The 18,686-nt window shown below is 42.0% G+C and overlaps 2 protein-coding genes across 11 annotated transcripts in view; one reads left to right on the top strand and one right to left on the bottom strand.

The window, feature by feature from the left end:
- Window positions 1-14,871, top strand: part of amot (angiomotin) — a 78,995-nt gene extending 64,124 nt beyond the window's left edge. For all 4 annotated transcript variants that reach the window (XM_044222425.1, XM_044222423.1, XM_044222426.1 and 1 more), the window contains 4 exons: window positions 372-500; window positions 7,092-7,330; window positions 7,484-7,738; window positions 9,988-14,871. In XM_044222425.1, coding sequence (XP_044078360.1) covers window positions 372-500; window positions 7,092-7,330; window positions 7,484-7,738; window positions 9,988-10,121 — 757 coding nt within the window. In that variant the 3' untranslated portion in view covers window positions 10,122-14,871. The remainder of the gene's footprint in view (window positions 1-371; window positions 501-7,091; window positions 7,331-7,483; window positions 7,739-9,987) is intronic.
- A 408-nt stretch (window positions 14,872-15,279) lies between these two features.
- LOC122888250 (mitochondrial fission factor) overlaps window positions 15,280-18,686 on the bottom strand; it is a 38,270-nt gene continuing 34,863 nt past the window's right edge. For all 7 annotated transcript variants that reach the window (XM_044222456.1, XM_044222457.1, XM_044222454.1 and 4 more), the window contains 2 exons: window positions 16,269-16,338; window positions 15,280-16,150 (listed from right to left, as the gene is read on the bottom strand). In XM_044222456.1, the coding sequence (XP_044078391.1) occupies window positions 16,019-16,150; window positions 16,269-16,338 (202 nt within the window). In that variant the 3' untranslated portion in view covers window positions 15,280-16,018. The remainder of the gene's footprint in view (window positions 16,151-16,268; window positions 16,339-18,686) is intronic.

Below are 18,686 nucleotides of genomic sequence, written 5' to 3'. Positions count from 1 at the left end.
TGGAGCTCAAGTCCAGCAAATGGCAGCCAGAGTAGCAGCAACCACCTCAGCTGAAACACCTGTCAGTCAAGCCAAAACGCCCCCAAACATACCGGACTTTGTGTTCCCTTACTGGAAAAGTAGAAGTGAAATTAGCTGTTAAGGTCTCAAGTAACTAACATCTAGTGGTCATTAGAGGAAGTGCAGCTCATGGCATTTTTTTACACTGACTTCAACACTTGTGGTGGGTACTGCTACAGATTGTCTCGCCAGTTTTTGTTTCAGCAGTTTCAGCATTCAGCAGCATGAATTGTATTTGCGAGCAGCTTTTTATATTTTTTATGGTGATTTTTTAAATCATTATTGTATTATTGTATTGTCCTGTTTTGCAGGGACACATCTGCAGCAGTGATAAGCCACTCTCCCAGCAGCAGCTATGACACGTCAGTGGAGGCTCGAATCCAGAAGGAAGAAGAGGAAATTCTCATGGCCAATCGGCGCTGTCTGGACATGGAGAGCAGGTAAAGCACTCTCCACATACATGCAACCTCCCTGAGAACTACACATGTTCTCAGGGACATGCTTTTGGATCGATCTTTTTACTGTCAACTTTCAAGAAAAAGATCTTATATACGTTCTTTGTAAGCAATTCATTTAGTAACCATGGTAACACACATGCACATCAGCACGTGAGTGCAGGGATTGTCCCTGATTAAATCAGAAAGTGGTTCTGAAGTTAAAATGAGAGTTACATATATAACTACGGTTCTATGAATTCTGGATGACCGCCAGAGGCAGTGGATGTGGATGTTTTCCGTCTTGCGCATGCGCAGGTCAAGTATTTAATACACACAAAGACAGACAGACAAGACAGACAGAGAGAGACTCACCTCTTCCTCTGCTGGATGAGGGTGCTGGAGGTGCTGCTCCTTATCTTTTGATCTGCGGGACTTTCACTGAAAAAGCTGTAATTTGGAGCGGAGACAGCCAATATCAAGCAGCTGGTCTTTCTGCTCCCTTAACTTGGACAGCTCCTTCTAATACTGCCTCATTGTCTCCCTGCACTCTTCATTCCCACAGTCCATTAATGGGGAGATGAGATCGGCTCATCCTGTATCTCCTCCAGGGAGTCCAGAGTTGTTGTCATTGGTTGCCCTTAGATCTGACAGGAGCTTCAGGGTGGTCCTCTGCCTGGCCTCCATAATCATACAGGCCTTCTCCTGGATCGAGATGTCAGAATGCATTTGACTGATGTGCCTGTCCAGGCGGGTCAGTGGATATGCGCATCCACTAACTTCACAGGGAGAGGTTCTCCCTGCTGCCAGATTAAGAAGGTTCCTTCACTCATCATTGTTATTGACAAGATATAAATTTTTCAGGTGCTTATTCAAAGCACTGTAGCTTTTTACAGGGCAAATCGGCATTGTGGCTTGAAAGGGAAAAAAATGTGTGCATTTTACAGTCATCTTCTAAAAAGAACTAATTAATTAACAACAACAACAAGGGTGAAACTATAGCCAACCTGTGTAAAAGCAATATATGCAAATGCATGTTGACTATTCAACTATACTCATTCCTATTATATATAAAACTGCATTTATACACACATCCTATAATAAATATGTCGAGTTTGAAATAAGAGCCAAAACAAAATATCAACTTTTTGCCGAGGTCCATCGTGTTTACTGTCTGCATGCAGCAATTCAAGTCAATTACATTTTATTTATATAGCGCCAATTCAACAGAAGTTCTCATTGCACTTTTCCTATAGAGCATGTCTAGACCTGCTCTATAGGAAAAGTGCAATGAGATAAAAGTACCGTACTCTTCATAATATTATTTACAGAGACCCAACAAATCCCACCATGAGCAAGCACTTGGCAACAGTGGCAAGAAAAAGCTTCCTTTTAACAGGCAGAAACTGTCGTAAGGCGAGGTGCTATATGGAGGTATGTGGACCCAAAAGCAGATGACAAGGAAGCAGTCTCAGGGTGAAGTAGCCGGATGACTACCGAGTTTATTGTAGGGTGGAATGCAGGCATGTACAGGCAGAGGTGAAAGCAGGGGAGTGAGTCCAAGGTGGAAAACACAGTTCACAAAGGAGCAGCCAAAATCCAAAATCCAAAACCACAAATCCAAAATCACAAATCCAAAATCCAAACAAGGTCCACGGGAGAACAAAGAATCCAATACAAACTTACAGTCAAGGCTTGGCAGGAACAACACCATGTGTACAACGATGATCCGACACAGAACAAAGAAAAGACCAAGACTAAATACCCTAGGGGAGGTGAGATAACAAGACACAGGTGCCAACAATCAAGGGAGGACCAACAATCAAAACTGGAGGGAAAACACAGACAGGAAGTAAAAACACAAGACACACAAGGGAAAAAGAATACTACAAAATAAACCAGGAAGTGACAACACCAAACTACCACAGAAACCTCAGGCAGAACCAGACTCAATGGTGGGCAGCCATCTGCCGCTGCCAACAGCAGACACTCAGAGCCTCTTTGGGACTTCTCAGACACTTCTCATCACACTGAGTGACCAATTATCAATTTCTTTCTTTCTCGGATTTCTTTCATTTTAACAACATAGATTCTGTATGAAGAGAGGATGAAACTGTTAAAATTTCAACCTTCTAGATCATTCCATTGCTGAGAGATGATCACTTCTTTTTAAAATGTTTTTACATTGATGTGGTAAAAATCTACTTGTTCCGATATTCTTTATTTTTTACAGCATTTATTCATCTGTAGGAAAGGGTGTCACTGCTAACATTTCAACCTCCTAGTACATTCCAAGACAAAGATATGATATTTCTCGTTTTAATTTTTTTACGTTAAAGGGGAAGTATGGTGAAAAATCCACTTGTTCGATTGTCTTCATTCTTAAAGCATTTATTCATCTGTGGGAAATCTGCTAAAATTACAGCCTCCTATTTAGAGCTGTTTTTGTTCTATTTCATAATATTAACTATTTTTGTTCTATTTAATAATATTATTTGTCAGACATGACTGGCACCCCTCTTTATTTAAAAAAGTCAAACCTGCTACATGAAACTACATTTTTAAGACATATTGTGTCTGCCGCTGGAGTTCATGTTGATTTGGACAAGACTGAGGCTGTGCACAACTTCCCAGTCCCCACCAACCTGAAAGCCGTACAAAGGTTCCTGGGCATGGTAGCATGGTATCATCGGTTTGTTCTCCACTTCTCACACATTGCTGAGCCACTCAATGCCTTAACGAAATAAAGGAGCAAGGTTCCTCTGGTCAACTGCATGCCAAGCTGCTTTTGATACCCTTAAAGAACATCTGGTAAACCCACCTGTGCTAGGTCACCCAAACTTCAATGGTCCTTTTGTGATCTATACAGATGCCAGCAAAATAGGGCTTTGGGCAGTACTGGTCCAGAAATCAGACCTTGGAACTGAGGAAGGTATTGCTTTTGCCAGCCACAACCTAAATCCAGCTGAGAAGAATTATGCTGCCACCGAGTTGGAAAGCTTGGCTGTGATGTGGGCATTGGAGAAGTGGAGGACCTATCTGGAAGGTCGCCTTTTCACTGTGGTAATGGATCATGCCTGTCTTCTGTGGGTGTTTAAAACCACCAAACCCAGCACTCGGCTCATCAGGTGGGCCTTCGGGCTTCAGGAATCCACTTTCACTCTGGAATACAGGAAAGGAAAGTACAACACTGTGCCAGATGCCCTCTCCAACAGATCAGCCCTCCATACCTGTATGTGCTACCAACGTGTCTGCCTCCTCTGAACCATCAAAAGAACTTCCCATCTCCATCAAGGCTGTGTGGAAGGCGCAGCAGGAAGACTCTGAATGCCAGGCCCTGTATCAAAAGGTTGTGGAAAACGGCAAAGTCATCATCAACTCAAATATCTCATTCAGCATAATGGAGATTCTCATATACCAGGTTGTCACGCTCCAATGGAAGACCATATACCAACTTTACATACCTGCCAGCTTCAGGATGCAACTCCTGGAGTATTTTCACCAAGACCCCCTCTCTGATCATCTTGGAAGGCACAAAACTTACCAGAGACTGCAACACCTGGTCTACTGGCCAAAGCTGGGATGCTCAACAGCATGTTCAGACCTGCCAAGAGTGTCAATTATTAAACCGGAAAACAGCTATGAGTGACAATGAAAGACATGAGATGACGGCTCAGACGTCGCCCGGCCAAACAAGGTCTGCGTCAGGTGCTGGGGAACCAGAGCACCGTGATGAAAAATGGGCTACTGGAACAAGACGGAGATGGGCGAGATGCGATAACAAGGCTCTGTTGGAATACTACTACTCCAGTAACCCCAGTCAGAGGGGATACATGCAAAGGATGTGGGATGAACTTCGAAACCCACAATCAAGGCTTACAGCGAAGCAATTAGTAGTTCAGTGTTCCAACATCCATAAAGGGCAACTGCTATCACAACTTGAGATTGACGAGATACAACACAAATGCTACAGCAAGGGGGAGCCAGGACGCCAGGTCAGTGGTGTACTAACAGCGGCGCCCCAACAAGTGTAATCACTTCCAGTAATGTTCAGTAACTGAACAGTACTGGAAAAGTATATGGGAGAGAGAGGTATCACACAACATCAGTGTTGCACAGTGGCTGGTGGCTCTGAGAGAGGACCACAGCAACCTCCCTGAACAGAATCCAGTTACCATCACAGTGGCAGACATCCAAGAAAGAGTCTCAGGTATGAATAACTGGACAGCACTGGGCCCTGACAGGATCCCCACCTACTGGCTAAAGAAGCTCACTGCACCCCACAAGCGCCTAGCAGCACAAATGAACCAGCTGCTAAGGGATGGGACGCACCCTGAATGGCTTACCAAAGGGCGTACAATCCTGATCCTGAAGGATCCCTCAAGGGATACAGTCCCATCCAACTATTGGCCAATAAACTGTCTCTCCACAACATGGAAGTTCATGTCAGGCATCATCGTGGCTAAGATAAGTGGGCATATGGATCAATACATGAGCAAAGCACAGAAGGGCATCGGCAAAGAAACCAGAGGAGCCAAACACCAACTCCTGGTTGACATAACAGTCGCCCAAGACTGCAGAACCCGACACACCAACCTGTGCACTGCCTGGATTGATTACAAGAAAGCATATGACTCAATGCCACACACATGGATCACTGAATGCTTGGAGATGTACAACATCAACAGGACTCTAAGTGACGTCATTGCAAACTCAATGAGGTTGTGGAAAACCACCCTTGAGGCCAATAGCAAGCCACTTGCACAAGTGTCCATCAAATGTGGCATATACAAAGGAGATGCTCTGTCCCCACTGCTGTTCTGCATAGGTCTGAACCCCCTCAGCCAAATAATCAACAAGACTGGCTATGGATACCGACTCAGGAATGGGGCCACCATCAGTCACCTCCTCTACATGGATGACATCAAGCTAAGAGGGAGCGGGACATTGACTCACTGATCCACACCACCCGGATCTACAGCACTGACATTGGGATGTAATTCGGGCTTGAGAAGTGTAGTCGAATGGTGACAAATGGAGGGTTCCATCCCAAATCCAGTACCCTGAGACTGTACGCTAGCCGTAAGGAAGGCGGCCTAGTGAGTGTGAGAGCCACTGTCCAGGATGAAATATCCAAGACCCACAAGTACATCAAAGATAAGGCCCCAACAGATGACGTGCTCAGTGAATGTCTCAGGCAATGGGGAACATAGGAAGAGGTGCTGGAGGAGGAACCATCATGGGAGGACAAACCCCTACATGGGATGTACCACCGGAACATAACTAAAGTGGCTGATATCAAGAAATCCTACCAATGGCTAGATCGGGCCGGACTGAAGGACAGCACAGAGGCACTCATCATGGCTGCACAGGAGCAGGCCCTGAGCACCAGAGCAATAGAGGCCCAGATCTACCACACCAGAGAAGACCAAAGGCGTAGGCTGTGCAAAGAGGCCCGTGAGACAATCCAGCACATAACTGCAGGGTGTAAGATGCTGGCAGGGAAAGCATACATGGAGCGCCATAACCAAGTGGCTGGCATAGTGTACAGGAACATCTGCACGGAGTATGGACTGGAAACCCAGAGGTCAAAGTGGGAAACACCTCCAAAGGTGGTAGAGAATGACCGAGCCAAGATCCTGTGGGACTTCCAGATACAGACTGACAGAATGGTAATGGCGAACCAACCAGACATTGTGGTGGTGGACAAACAGCAGAGGAAAGCCGTTGTGGTTGACGTGGCAATACCAAGTGATGGCAACATCAGGAGAAAGGAACATGAGAAACTAGAGAAGTACCAAGGGCTCAGAGAAGAGCTGGAGAAGGCCTGGAAGGTGAAGGCGACAGTGGTGCCCGTGGTCATCCCCCAAACTGGAGAAGTGGCTACAGCAGATCCCAGACATCTCAGTCCAGAAAAGTGCAGTACTAGGAATAGCAAAGATACTGCGCAGAACCCTCAAGCTCCCAGGCCTCTGGTAGAGAGGATGAGACCACCCGCGGAGGGTGAAGGACGAAGTTTTTATATATATTATAGATAAGTGTTAATGCCTGGCATTCAGGAAGAATGAAATCAAACAGAGTTGTTGTATAATTTAGCAGTTTTTCATTAAAAAGTGAAACATAGTAAAACTCTTTTTCATCCTGGTTCTACCTGTCTGCTGTTACTTAATGAGATGCAGTCTCAACTTATAATGCTTATAATCAGTTTTCTTGGTTAGCAATTTGTGACATCACAGGAGGTAAATAAACACATAAGACACTGTAATGTGCTGCTGGACACAGGTAGGGAGATCAAATTCCGGAGACCAACAACAGGTCTATGTAGCTCTGATGATGCAGGATGACAACACCTAAACTGTTCAATGAATGAGTTACCTGTCAGTCCATATGACTTCAAGTTTACTCATCTTGGTTTGTTTGTAAAAAGCCAGCGTGAACATGAAGCAGACCAGAACTAAAGGGCAACAATGTGTCATTCTTTTCCTTAGTCTGGACCAGATGAACTGAACTTGAGCACTCATGTAGCTCTCAGGGTATCACTGTCCTGCAGTAACTGTGGCTCCATTCTGGTCCTCCCTCTTGTTCTGTCTAATCCAGGATAAAGAATCTCCATGCCCAGATCATAGAGAAGGACGCTATGATCAAAGTGCTTCACCAGCGCTCCAGGAAGGAGCCCATTAAGTCTGACACGCCATCTGCCATGAGGCCGTCCAAGTCTCTGATGTCCATCTCCAATAGTGGCTCCGGTGGTTCAGGACTGCTCTCTTACAGCCTGGGACTCAGTAGCTCGCCCATCACCGAAGAACGCAAGGATACCAGCTGGAAGGGCAGCCTGGGTAAGAACCAGCAGCCCTTAAAGAGTATTAATCACGTGTAATAAACAGCAGCAGATACAATGGGTGAGAAGTGGGGATAGACAGTTACTTGTAGCTACTCTACTACTGTCAGTGTATATGAGTAACAAATGTTCTCTTCTCATATTCCTCCAGGGGTTCTGCTGGGTCCTGAGTTTCGTACAGAGTCTCTCAGGACAGAGTCAATTTCATCATCCCCGTCCCCGGTGCTTCCTTCCACCCCTATGACTGCAGGCCACTCGAAGACAGGCAGCCGGGACAGCTGCACACAGACCGAGAAGGGCCAGAGTCAGGACGCCAGCAAGCCCAGCACTCCAGCGCTGCAGAGCATGACGCTGCCTGCCCGCCTGTCCAGCCCCAGTCCTGTCTACATCCCTGACCGCATAGCAGGTCAGCTCACACTGTCTGTCAGACATGTCAGTATGAGCTGGGAGATGTCTAACGCTCTGATCACACCTACAGTATGCCTCAGTTGGAGGGTTGGAGGTATCTCGGAGTAGTCGGGCAATAACTACCCAGCTCAGTGTTTTCCCCAAAATGTTGTTTCAAGAGTCACAAGAGTCTTTGACCACCTCAAAATGTAGGTTTATCAATGGATCCCAATGCGTCCTCAATAATAGCAACTAACAATTTTTCAGTATCAATCGTTGTGTTGACTATTGTCTCAATGAATCGTGTAGTGTAGTCTATAAAATTTCAGTGAAAATGTTCATCAAAATTTCCCAGAATCCAAATCTTCAAATGAGATTCAGTTTAGAATTACATAAAACAGAGACAAGCAACAATGATTAATATTCTGTCAGTCAACTAATCAATTAATTCACTAATTGTTTCAGCTCACTAGTTGAGAGAGATCAAAAGTAAAACTCAAACATACAGTATGTTGAATAGAACCAATAAACAAATGACCAACATTATCAATCTCTTACTGACCTAAATTAACTCATGTCACATTTTTAAATAAATGAATGAATCCCTTCGAATTAGACTACTACAAGTAATACCATCTAAACCAAAGGCAGGAGGCAGCAGCTACACACTGCCCATATTTTGGAAATGTATGATGACTGATACAAGGTCTGTCTGTGGTATTTGCATTGTGCCCCCCCCAACTGTATGTTGAAATCATACAGTTCATGACATGATCGATTCAGCATGTCAATCACAGTCACATGCTGACATTTTAGTGTGATTCTTCCTAAAGTACACATTAACCACATCTATCTACTCTTTTAGTAAAGAAATAAATCTTATTCTAAATATACAAACTGTTATCTTTAACTTTAAGATTTGTATGAATAACATCCCAAATAGCATATGTGGTATTGTAAACAAAACTAATAGCGCAAATATCTTCTATAATCAGAATCAGAAATACTTTATTGATCCCCGAGGGGAAACTTGTTACAGCTGCTCACTATCACCTCAATGCACACAGGAATAGAAGTACTAATAGAATAGAAATAGAAATAATAATAAAATAAGTCTGCAACGAGATAATTATTTCTAGTAAGAAATAAGAGATGTGCAAATCAAAATATAATAAACTATAATACAGCTGAGATAAATTAAGTACCAAAGTGGATTTACAGGTTGATAACTATAGTACGGTATAATACAATGTAATAATATAAGTAATAAGTAATAGTGCAATAATGAGTACTGTCAAGTTAAGTGTAGCAGATTAACTAGATTATTAGATGGTGGATATTGCACAGTAGTAATAGAAGTATGAATAAATATCAATAAATAGGGAATATTAAACTGAAAGGAGTATATTGCACAGCAGTATTAAACAGAGAATATTGCACAATTATTTCAAGTATTGCAGTGATGTTAATGATCCAATGTCCAGTTTAATGACATTTAATTAGGGTCATATAGACTGACACTCAGAGGGAGGAATTAAAGAGTTTGATGGCCACAGGCAGGAATGACTTCCTGTGGTGCACTGTGTGTGCTTCTAGAAGAAAGCTTATAGCGAAAGACTTATTCCCCCCAAAAAGCACCAAAGTGTTGGATACTATGAATGATTGGTAATCTTAATCATGACATGGTATGCATGCAGTTGTAATGATTGATGTGATGCAGCCATGATATGTCACCTTTGGAGGCTTCCTATTGCTGAATCAGTGATTGAGGGAGGGCATTGTGGGTAGACATGATTGTAGTCCTTGGTTGTCAACTCACTTCCTTGTTCACTCATTCACTACCTCCTGTATAACAGACACTCAGTAGTTTACTCTATAGTGAGCAGTAAAATGTGATTTCGGACACTTCATCATCTTGGATCATCATTGTAGAGTCGCACATCAGTAATTTTCCCATCTATTTCCCATCATTGCATTGTGGGATTGCCAGCAGAAAGTAGTGTACATCACATGGGAACTGCATTTTTTCTTACATTGTATGAATGTTTGAGGCTCTATGTAGAGCATAGATGTTACACTCAGATAAAATGGCGGACAGTAAGTGTAGTGCAGTATATAGTAAATGATTTCAGACATGATTTATTTATTTTTTTACTGTGCTGTATAACATATACAGGTTTACCTACAGGATTCGAGGTTTTACAAAAAAGACAGACTGGATCATCAGAAATGCATAATTTTTCAATGTTCTTTGTCATCTCTGTGTAGATGTGCCAGTGTTTCACAGCAGCACCCTGGAGCGGAGGCTCCCCGTCCAGTCCCACCCACAGCAACAGGCCCTTCCTCCAGCCCCGCCCACCCAACAGGAAGTGGACAACGACATGGTGGAGATCCTCATCTGAACCCATGACCTCTGGGGAAAAAAACATCATCCAAACAAATGATTGGATGGCAGCTCCATCAGACAAACACAGTGACATGTCAATCATCCCAGCTCATCCTCCAAACCTGCAGCTCTGTCTGTGTTTGACTGACCCATACCAAGAGACATTTTCATACTCTTATGTTTACATGTGCATTCATTCAAACACTTCCAGCCTGACTGGAGTTTTTACACATTTCCTTCATTCCTTCATTGAATCACTGTTTATCGTCATTTTAGGAAAACCCATAAATCCGAAGCAAAAAGCAGAAGTGTGACGCCCCTTCCTGTCTCATCTCAGTGTTTGCTATTTTCCTAAATGTGTATGATAATATGAAGTGGTGACTGGAATGTAAAAATGTAAAAGTTCATTGCCCAATATTTATTTTTCTAATGCAACTTTGTAAGATGCCTTTGGCGCTTTCTCGTTCATAGTGATGGTGACGAATTTAACTTTGGCGACTGATGTTTGAAGTTGAATGGAAGTTAACGAGCTCGAGAGGTTAGACAAAACCTCTTTTTTTTCTTTTTAATTCAGTCATGATGTATGCTTATAAAATACAGCGCTAACATTAATGAGATAAGAAAAAACAAAAAGTAGTGGGCACAGCTGAAAGCCAAAATCTTCCTGTTAAAATTCAACAAAGAGCATACACATCTGCACACACGCACGTATTTTTAACTTTTCCATTTAAGGTGAAGGATTTTTTTTGTCACGGTTTTGTTTAAATGCACTACTTTTTGACCTGGGGGGTTTAGTGTCATTGTTGGTGTGTGTACAGACGGTGGTTGGTGACCACATTACTAACTGAAGCACTAATGGCATATCAGCACATTTGGGAACATTTGCGAAGCATTTTTTTTATTTTTCAACATGCAAGCAAATGATTAATGATGAAAAAACTGGCTGTGCTACAAGGATTTAGCTGTAAGAGGAAACAGCTTGTTACTTGGACACGTGATAGAAATCTGTCTCCTGTTGTGTTGCTTGAGACTCATTAGCTCCATTGGACCAAATGTATTGGCTACCTTTTTGTTGCATTTATTGCACTACTTATTTTTTTTAGGAGTATTTTTTGGATATATGACTTTAAAGACGTCTGATATTAGGTGTTGTATTTATGTGCAATGCTTAGACACAGCACTTGGGTAATCAGAAATGATGTAAACTATAAACATTCTTAACTGTGTAAATAGGGTATATACATTGTGTATGTACTGTAATGGCCTGTGTAACTGTGTGCTGTGGAGGGATCTGAGAGCTGAGCCATTCAGCTGTGTTACATTTCCAGAGCTATTGAATTAGTGAGTTGGGATGTTGCCTTTTTGACAGCAGAATTGTTTTGCTCCATGGTTGGTGCAAAGTAACTTGCATCTCAATAGCCCTGTTTGGTACTGGCACAACCATTACATGGTAGCAGATTTTTGGACATATAGTGTTGGCGACCTTTGTGGCACATTGACTTCAGGCAGGCAAAGCTCCCTGAGTAAAATAACTCAATCTGGTGAGCTTTCCCTTTTTTGTTAATCAGTTGACCTAACCCTAACTGGTTTTGTAATACTGCAGTATAAAACCTGCTCTTCTTCTTCTATGCCTCCTCCCCGTGCACCAAGCTGGAAACTCTGACAGGAATATTAACATATGTTGCCAATGAGAAGATGGATCCACTGTTAGAGATGCATTTGAAAATATACTTGGATGAACTACACTAAAGTGTTATCGTTCAACAGTTTCAAACATAATCAGGCTAGCAAACTTTTTTTCTTGCCACCTGAAGTCAAAGTGCTACATGGTTCAGTAAATACGCACAGTCCTCACAAGTTCTTTATGAAACATCCCAGGACTAGTACACTTCGTCATTCATTCAGCATTTCACTTCCCATGCTTGAAGAACAAGATCCATCGTGTTCTTCATTTATCTTTTAGTATTTTAGTCACAAAATTCACTTATCACTGTATTGTGAATATTTAAATTTTCAGGCACTTGTTACTGTACCTACTATCCATCTGACTTGTTAGTAGATCAAAACAAACCATGAAAAGTATTTTCAGACACCATTTGACCAACTTGAGGTTTGATTTGAAATAACGCCAGCTTCAAAGGGTCGTTGGTTTGGATGTGAACATGAAACTTATGTAACAATCAATTAAGTCTGCTCTTCCATCGTCCTATTAAATATTATTCTGGTAAGTTACCAGGCTAGGGCAATTTTGCATTACTTTATTATTGACTATGGGTATTGACTGTGAATGTTTTCAATTGGATTACAGAAGTACCCTCTAAGCTCGACATCTCTTGCTTTTGACCAAAGGTAACTAATACCTGTAAACAAAATCCTTGTGTAAACTCAAGAAAAGTTCCATCTTAAAAAGGCATAAAATGTTCAAAATGCTAAAATTAGGAGAGTCTAATAATTTCAAGATATTGGCATGTCACGCTTTTCCAGAAATGTAATCATATTGTTTAATGGAGTGTACATAATCTACCTAAATGATTTTTATGGTGGTGACAGGTGTTGCTGGTTCAACTTGTTCCAGGCTGTAGCAGCAGTACAAAAAACTCCACTTTTAAATCAAGCCACAAAGTCAAGAATAGCTGAGCCTTTGTGAATTCAAATATTTTTTTGACTTATGTGGTTAAATATTAGATTTCCAGTGAGGTTAAAATAGTTAGATTTAAGAAGTCCACTGAAAACCAAAAATGTTGGACCAAAGAAGCTAAGAATGGTCAGCTAACCAATGTAATTGCAGGGGGTCAGTAGGATTATTTCAGTGAAGGACTGTGTTTCATCAGAAGAACTAAATTAGGAATGCTCTGGAATGTTGTAACTGCCATTTTAGCGAGGAATAAGGACTTCACTACTATTTAACCTCATCAGTCAAAATGAATGCTGTTATTTTTCTCCACTACAGAAATCTACAATCAGTGTGTGTGAAATAATTTGAAAGTCAAGCTGCTTTGCTTTGCTTCCTGTCACAGAACATGCAGGACTCAGATTTTGACTGAAACATGTTTATAGCTGCAGGCACATTTTAGTCAACTGTTGTTCTGGTATCCAAACCCTTATTAGTACTGGTGTATCCCTAAAAAAAAAAAAAGGTTCCTGGTCAATGTAAGGTCTGTTACTGGTTCTGACGTGTTATTCATGGTTGTGTGAAAGCGTTACGGAACTGAATGCAAAAAGCACAAATTTTTGCCATCACCAGCACATTATTAAGTGTCCTTTATGCTGGTACTGTAAAATATCTATCTTAGCGTTGTTATGTGTGTTGGTGGGCTCAGCTGAAGTCTTGAAGACAATGGACCCTGTAAGGCCTCAGGTGGGATCCCTGCAGGTTGCTGAGGGTAGACTGCAACCTTTCAAAAGCTGCTTTATCTTCAGATTGACCATAGTGAATTTTGGTTAGGTTTCATGAACCATTCCCTTCGACTAAAAACAAGCACAAAAATATAGCTGCATAAGCAGCAAGAAGTAATTTACATTTCTGTTGCTGGCATTCCCAGCCTTAAAACACACATTTCACAGAATGTTCTCATGTGACTGTATTTTGAGATGTTCTCGTCTGAAAGGCTCCTCCTGAAAATATCAGAGATTGTCTTTTCTCGGTTGGTTGCAGAAGATGAAATGCCAAATACTGAAAGGATGTACAGTTGGCATTAATTGAGTTATATGTCATTTGATATAAAAATCTAGTCTTGCAACTACAGTGTAGGGTCTGAGAAACATCACAGAATGAGCTGGGAAATATCTATGGTTCTGATCAGACCTACAGTACTGTAGGTATCTAGTTTGAGAGGACTAATAAAACAAGCATATATTCACTTTTCAGAAGTTGGAACCAGTGGATATTTGGCATTTCTGCATTCATCATTAAAAGCAATATGCACTGTTAGCATGAGGGTAGCATTAACAAGTAGGCACACCCCCACACTGTCTGTTTTAAAATGTCTTTTATTTAATCAGAAGCGCTCATTTATTGTACAGTGCTGATGACCATCTGAAAAGTTTGGACAGAAACTTTTTGTAACAGAGATGTGCTTTCATCATCCCACCTGAGAGCTCACCACAGGCCTCGGTCCTGCCTCCGGCCCACACAAAAGCATCCCAGCTTACAGTCCACCATGCACACACTGCTTTTTGTGTAAGGAAATAACACTTTGAAGCCATTTTCTTCACTCCTACAACCTATGCAGTTAAAAAAAAAAAGAGTCCCATCATGTTACAAGTGCCTCTACACCTGCCACGATATATAGATGACAATATTTTGTGGACAAAATTTTCAGTTGAGTCTTTACTCTGTCTTTAGTCTGTACTTTGTCTTTACTAGGCAAATGCCTGGCAAAGAAAAGCTCAATTCAAACTGTTGTGCAGTTTCCTCAAGAGGACTGATTACTCCAACTTAAGCTCATGCTGAAAATATCAAGTCAGAGCAGTCTGCAATGTTTACCAGCTGTAAAAATGTCAATGTATTATATTTGTATTGCCCTGTATGCAATTTTGTCATTGCTGTACAATCACAGTTCACGTAAAAGCAATTTTCTGATTAATGATCTGTTCTTTTACAACATTCATCTCATATAGTTTCTTATATTATGGTATGAAGACATTTAGTTTTCTTTCTGTATACTTTTTCTGACAAGCTCCTCCAAAAATCAGTCTCCAAATGTGTTTCATAAGTTAGTATTAATTTAATTATTTTGTTAAATAAATGAATACTGAGACTTTAAGGTTGTTCCTAGTGTTTAGTTACATCAACATGGACCCACTTACTGCTCAGTGCACATTAGTCACTATATTACACATACTGTATCCCTACAGTATGTGTAATATAGTGACTAATGTATTTGCAAAACAAAAGGAAGGAATTTGCCCCCCCCCCAAAAAACACAATTTGTGTGCCTCCGCAACAGAAGTGGACTTCCTGTGTCTCACCTTTAATGATCAGGCTGCCCTGTCAACCTTCACAGCTTTCTTTCAGTGACTTATACCGTGAGAACAAACCTGCCCAGGAGAACTACCTGCTGGAAACATTCAGTCCTGTCTGCACTGAAATCAGATTTTGTGTTTGGATCAAGGCTCATGCAAACCATCCAAAAAAACGACCCCAAAAACAAAAAAACCCAAGAAGCACTGAATTTAAATATATAATCTACTTTTATTAAATAAACATTCAGCAATAATGACACAGATTTAACAAATAACAAATAAATATCCAAACTCAGCCAGTGACTGACATGACTAATATTTAAACTCTGGTTGAGATGAAGCTCTTGTATGAGGGTTTGTCTTCAATCAAATGTGCACTGCAGACAAAAATTAAACACGGCAGTCTCCAAATATTATCTGCAGGTACTGCAGCGCTCATGTCTCGGACAGCTAGACAGAACACTGTAATCCTCCCCACCACAGTGGCTGTTCAATCTGCTCTGCTCAACCTCCCGGCGAGTTTAAATTGACGCATAGCTCCACCTGCTGTTGTGGAGGGTGAATTACTCAAGACATTTGTTAGAAAATCTTCAGCACAATCATGGCAGAGAGATTGTGCCAAAAGTAAAGTGATATTTTTAACTTTTAGCTGCATTGCATTCTGGTCTATTTCCTGTTACTGTAAATTGGTCTCTGTACCACTTCTACAATTAATTTCTCCCTGTATGATTATCGTCTGTCGGATGTATAAAGAGGCCCTTGATCTTTGATTCTGAGTGACAAACAAAAAGTCTGATGTTTATGGTTGAATTTCAGCAGTTGTTCAGAAAAGGTTTTAGCAATCTAGAATATCAATCAAATTTCCTTGAGGAAATGAATGTGGGTCCTTACAAGTTTAGTCAAACAAATGTGTGTACATGTATATGTGTGTATGTCAGTGAGTGTGTGTTATCTGCGGATCCACAGCCAGACGTTGAGCAGGCAGGCGGAGAAAAGCAGCGAGAACAGGACGACTTCGGTATTCCTCCGCTCAGTGTTGTGCCTCTCAAGTGCTGCCAGCCGGCGACTCATTTTCATCACCTACACAGTTAGACAGACAGAGAGGGAGAAAGAGACGGGACAAGTGACAATGAAGAAACAAGGCAAAGAAATAAGATGGAGACAGACAGAGAGGCACACAGGGTTTCTCACTGCCTACCTGTCTCCTGAGGATGATGAACTCAACTGCAGCTCCTCCCTCTTCTTGTGGGCTCCAGTTCTCCATTGCCCTGAACAAAGACAGGAAGAGAGAAAAACAGAGACGAAGTAAGAGAGAAACAGAAAAATAGAGAAACTTGCGGCCATACAGGCTCTGCCATAATAACCAAACGTGAAAAACTGTTTTTAGGCTGTCCACCTAAAAATGCTGATATTTAAAGTACTATCTTACATTAATAAGGGTGGACAGTGGAGGGTGAATCCGAGTACTGACCGTCACAAGCAGCTGTTACATACACACAATAACCACAGGCAGCTGCTCTTTAAAAAGGTACAGTAGAGTTTATTTAACCTTAGCGCTGATTAATAACTTTAGCCAACAGCCCCTATCGTCTAATCTAAACACAATAAGCATGCAACAATCAAACACGTGTGTGTGTGTGAGGGGGATGCAAGGAGGGCAGCAGACGTGACCACGTTTGGCCTTTGTTGGTCAAGGGGGCCTGAATGGGAAACAACTAGACCCCTGTCTTTTGTTCCCCACACGTGGTGAGGGCTCAACACCATTCTGACAACGAACAGCAGCGGTCAGAACTGGAACCCAGTCCACTTAAAGGATAGGTTCACATTATTTCAAGTATGTCTTAAAACAACACTCACACGTACATTTTAAATTGTACGTTTTGTTTGCTGTAATTGTTTCTCCTGTCCGTGTGGACAGAACCACAAACAGATTCCCTCTTAAAGCAATTTCAATTAGACTTGGGCGGTATTTTTTCATTCCTTCCTGACATTTCACCGGGGTATACGGTACAGTGGGGCAAAAAAGTATTTAGTCAGCCACCAATTGTGCAAGTTCTCCCACTTAAAAAGATGAGAGAGGCCTGTAATTGTCATCGGATTACATGAGTTTTGAGTCTTTTTTCATTAAATCAACTTTCTTTAATGAATATAACTTGTCAGTTATGGTGCTGTTAGATTGGTGCTAGACTGGCCCGTTAACACAGGTTCTTGCCTCCCTTTGTGTGCGACAAGCGGGACAGCAAACAGTTGTTGGCATTTAGCCTTTCAAAAACAACATTTTCACTGCAGTCAAAAACTATGGACTGAAGCAGAATATTTCATTACATAAAAACATGTTTCCATTTTGGAAATGAGATGCATTTTGGCGATGTGATGCGGCAATCGTTGTTTTTTTGGGCAATTTTTGTCATTTTATTTTGCTAATTTAATGGTCTGCCTCTGAAGAGTGAGTGAGAGCCGCTGCTCAGCAACAACTCATTAAGCGAGCTAACCCAGCAGCACAAAGAGGCCGGTACCGGCACAGAGAGGCAAGAGGGAAAACCAGAATATTTTTCACATCTAACTCTGTGAATTAAAGGTTTATTTTGACCAAACCAGAGCTAGTGATTGTCGAAACAGTGGAAAGACTACCCACTACAGTTTTGGTGAGTTTTATTTTGTTTCTGTCGAGTTTGAATCAAGTGTGTTTTACAATGCGTTAACAATGCAAGCTCTCTTAGTTGGGTGAGAAACTTGAATTCAGCAGGTGCATGGTTGTATTTTTCTGTTTAATAAGGAAAATAGGTGTAACAGGTGTAGGTGTTTTTTGTTAGACTAGTAAAGCTAAGAGAGCTTGTGTAACATAGCGAACTCAGGCTCACCATCTACACCACAGACTTCAGCTACCACACAGAGTCCTGCCACCTTCAGAAGTTTTCTGATGACTCTGCTGTGGTGGGATGTATCAGCGGTGGTGATGAGACGGAGTAAAGGGCTGTGGTGGGTAACTTTGTCGCATTGAGCTGCAGATGGTTCTGCTCGCACCATGAAACAAAGTCAAAGGAGCTGGTTGTAGATCTACGGAGGGCCAAGGCACCAGTGACCCCGGTTTCCATCCAGGGGGTCAGTGTGGACATTGTGGAGGACTACAAGTACCTGGGAGTACACTTAGATGACAAACTGGACTGGACCAAGAACACTCAGGCTGTTTATAGGAAGGGCCAGAGCCGCCTCTATTTTCTGAGGAGGCTGAGGTCCTTCAACATCTGCCGGACGATGCTGAAGATGTTCTATGAGTCTGTGGTGGCCAGTGCTATCCTGTATGCTGTTGCATGCTGGGGCAGCAGGCTAAAGGTAGCGGACGCCAACAGACTCAATAAACTGATCCGTAAGGCCAGTGACATTGTGGGGGTGGAGCTGGACTCTCTGGCGGTGGTGTCAGAGAGGAGGATGTTGGCCAAACTACACGCCATCTTGGACAGTGTCTCCCACCCGCTCCATGACGTGCTGGTCAAACAAAGGAGCACCTTCAGCGGAAGACTCATCCCACCAAAAAGCACCACAGAGCGCCACAGGAAGTCATTCCTGCCTGTGGCCATCAAACTATTAAACTCCTCCCTCTAAGGATTAGTCTGTT

Source organism: Siniperca chuatsi, linkage group LG14, assembly GCF_020085105.1.
Source record: "Siniperca chuatsi isolate FFG_IHB_CAS linkage group LG14, ASM2008510v1, whole genome shotgun sequence".
Taxonomy (NCBI): Eukaryota; Metazoa; Chordata; class Actinopteri; order Centrarchiformes; family Sinipercidae; genus Siniperca; species Siniperca chuatsi.
This window is presented reverse-complemented; position numbering and strand designations above follow the sequence as displayed.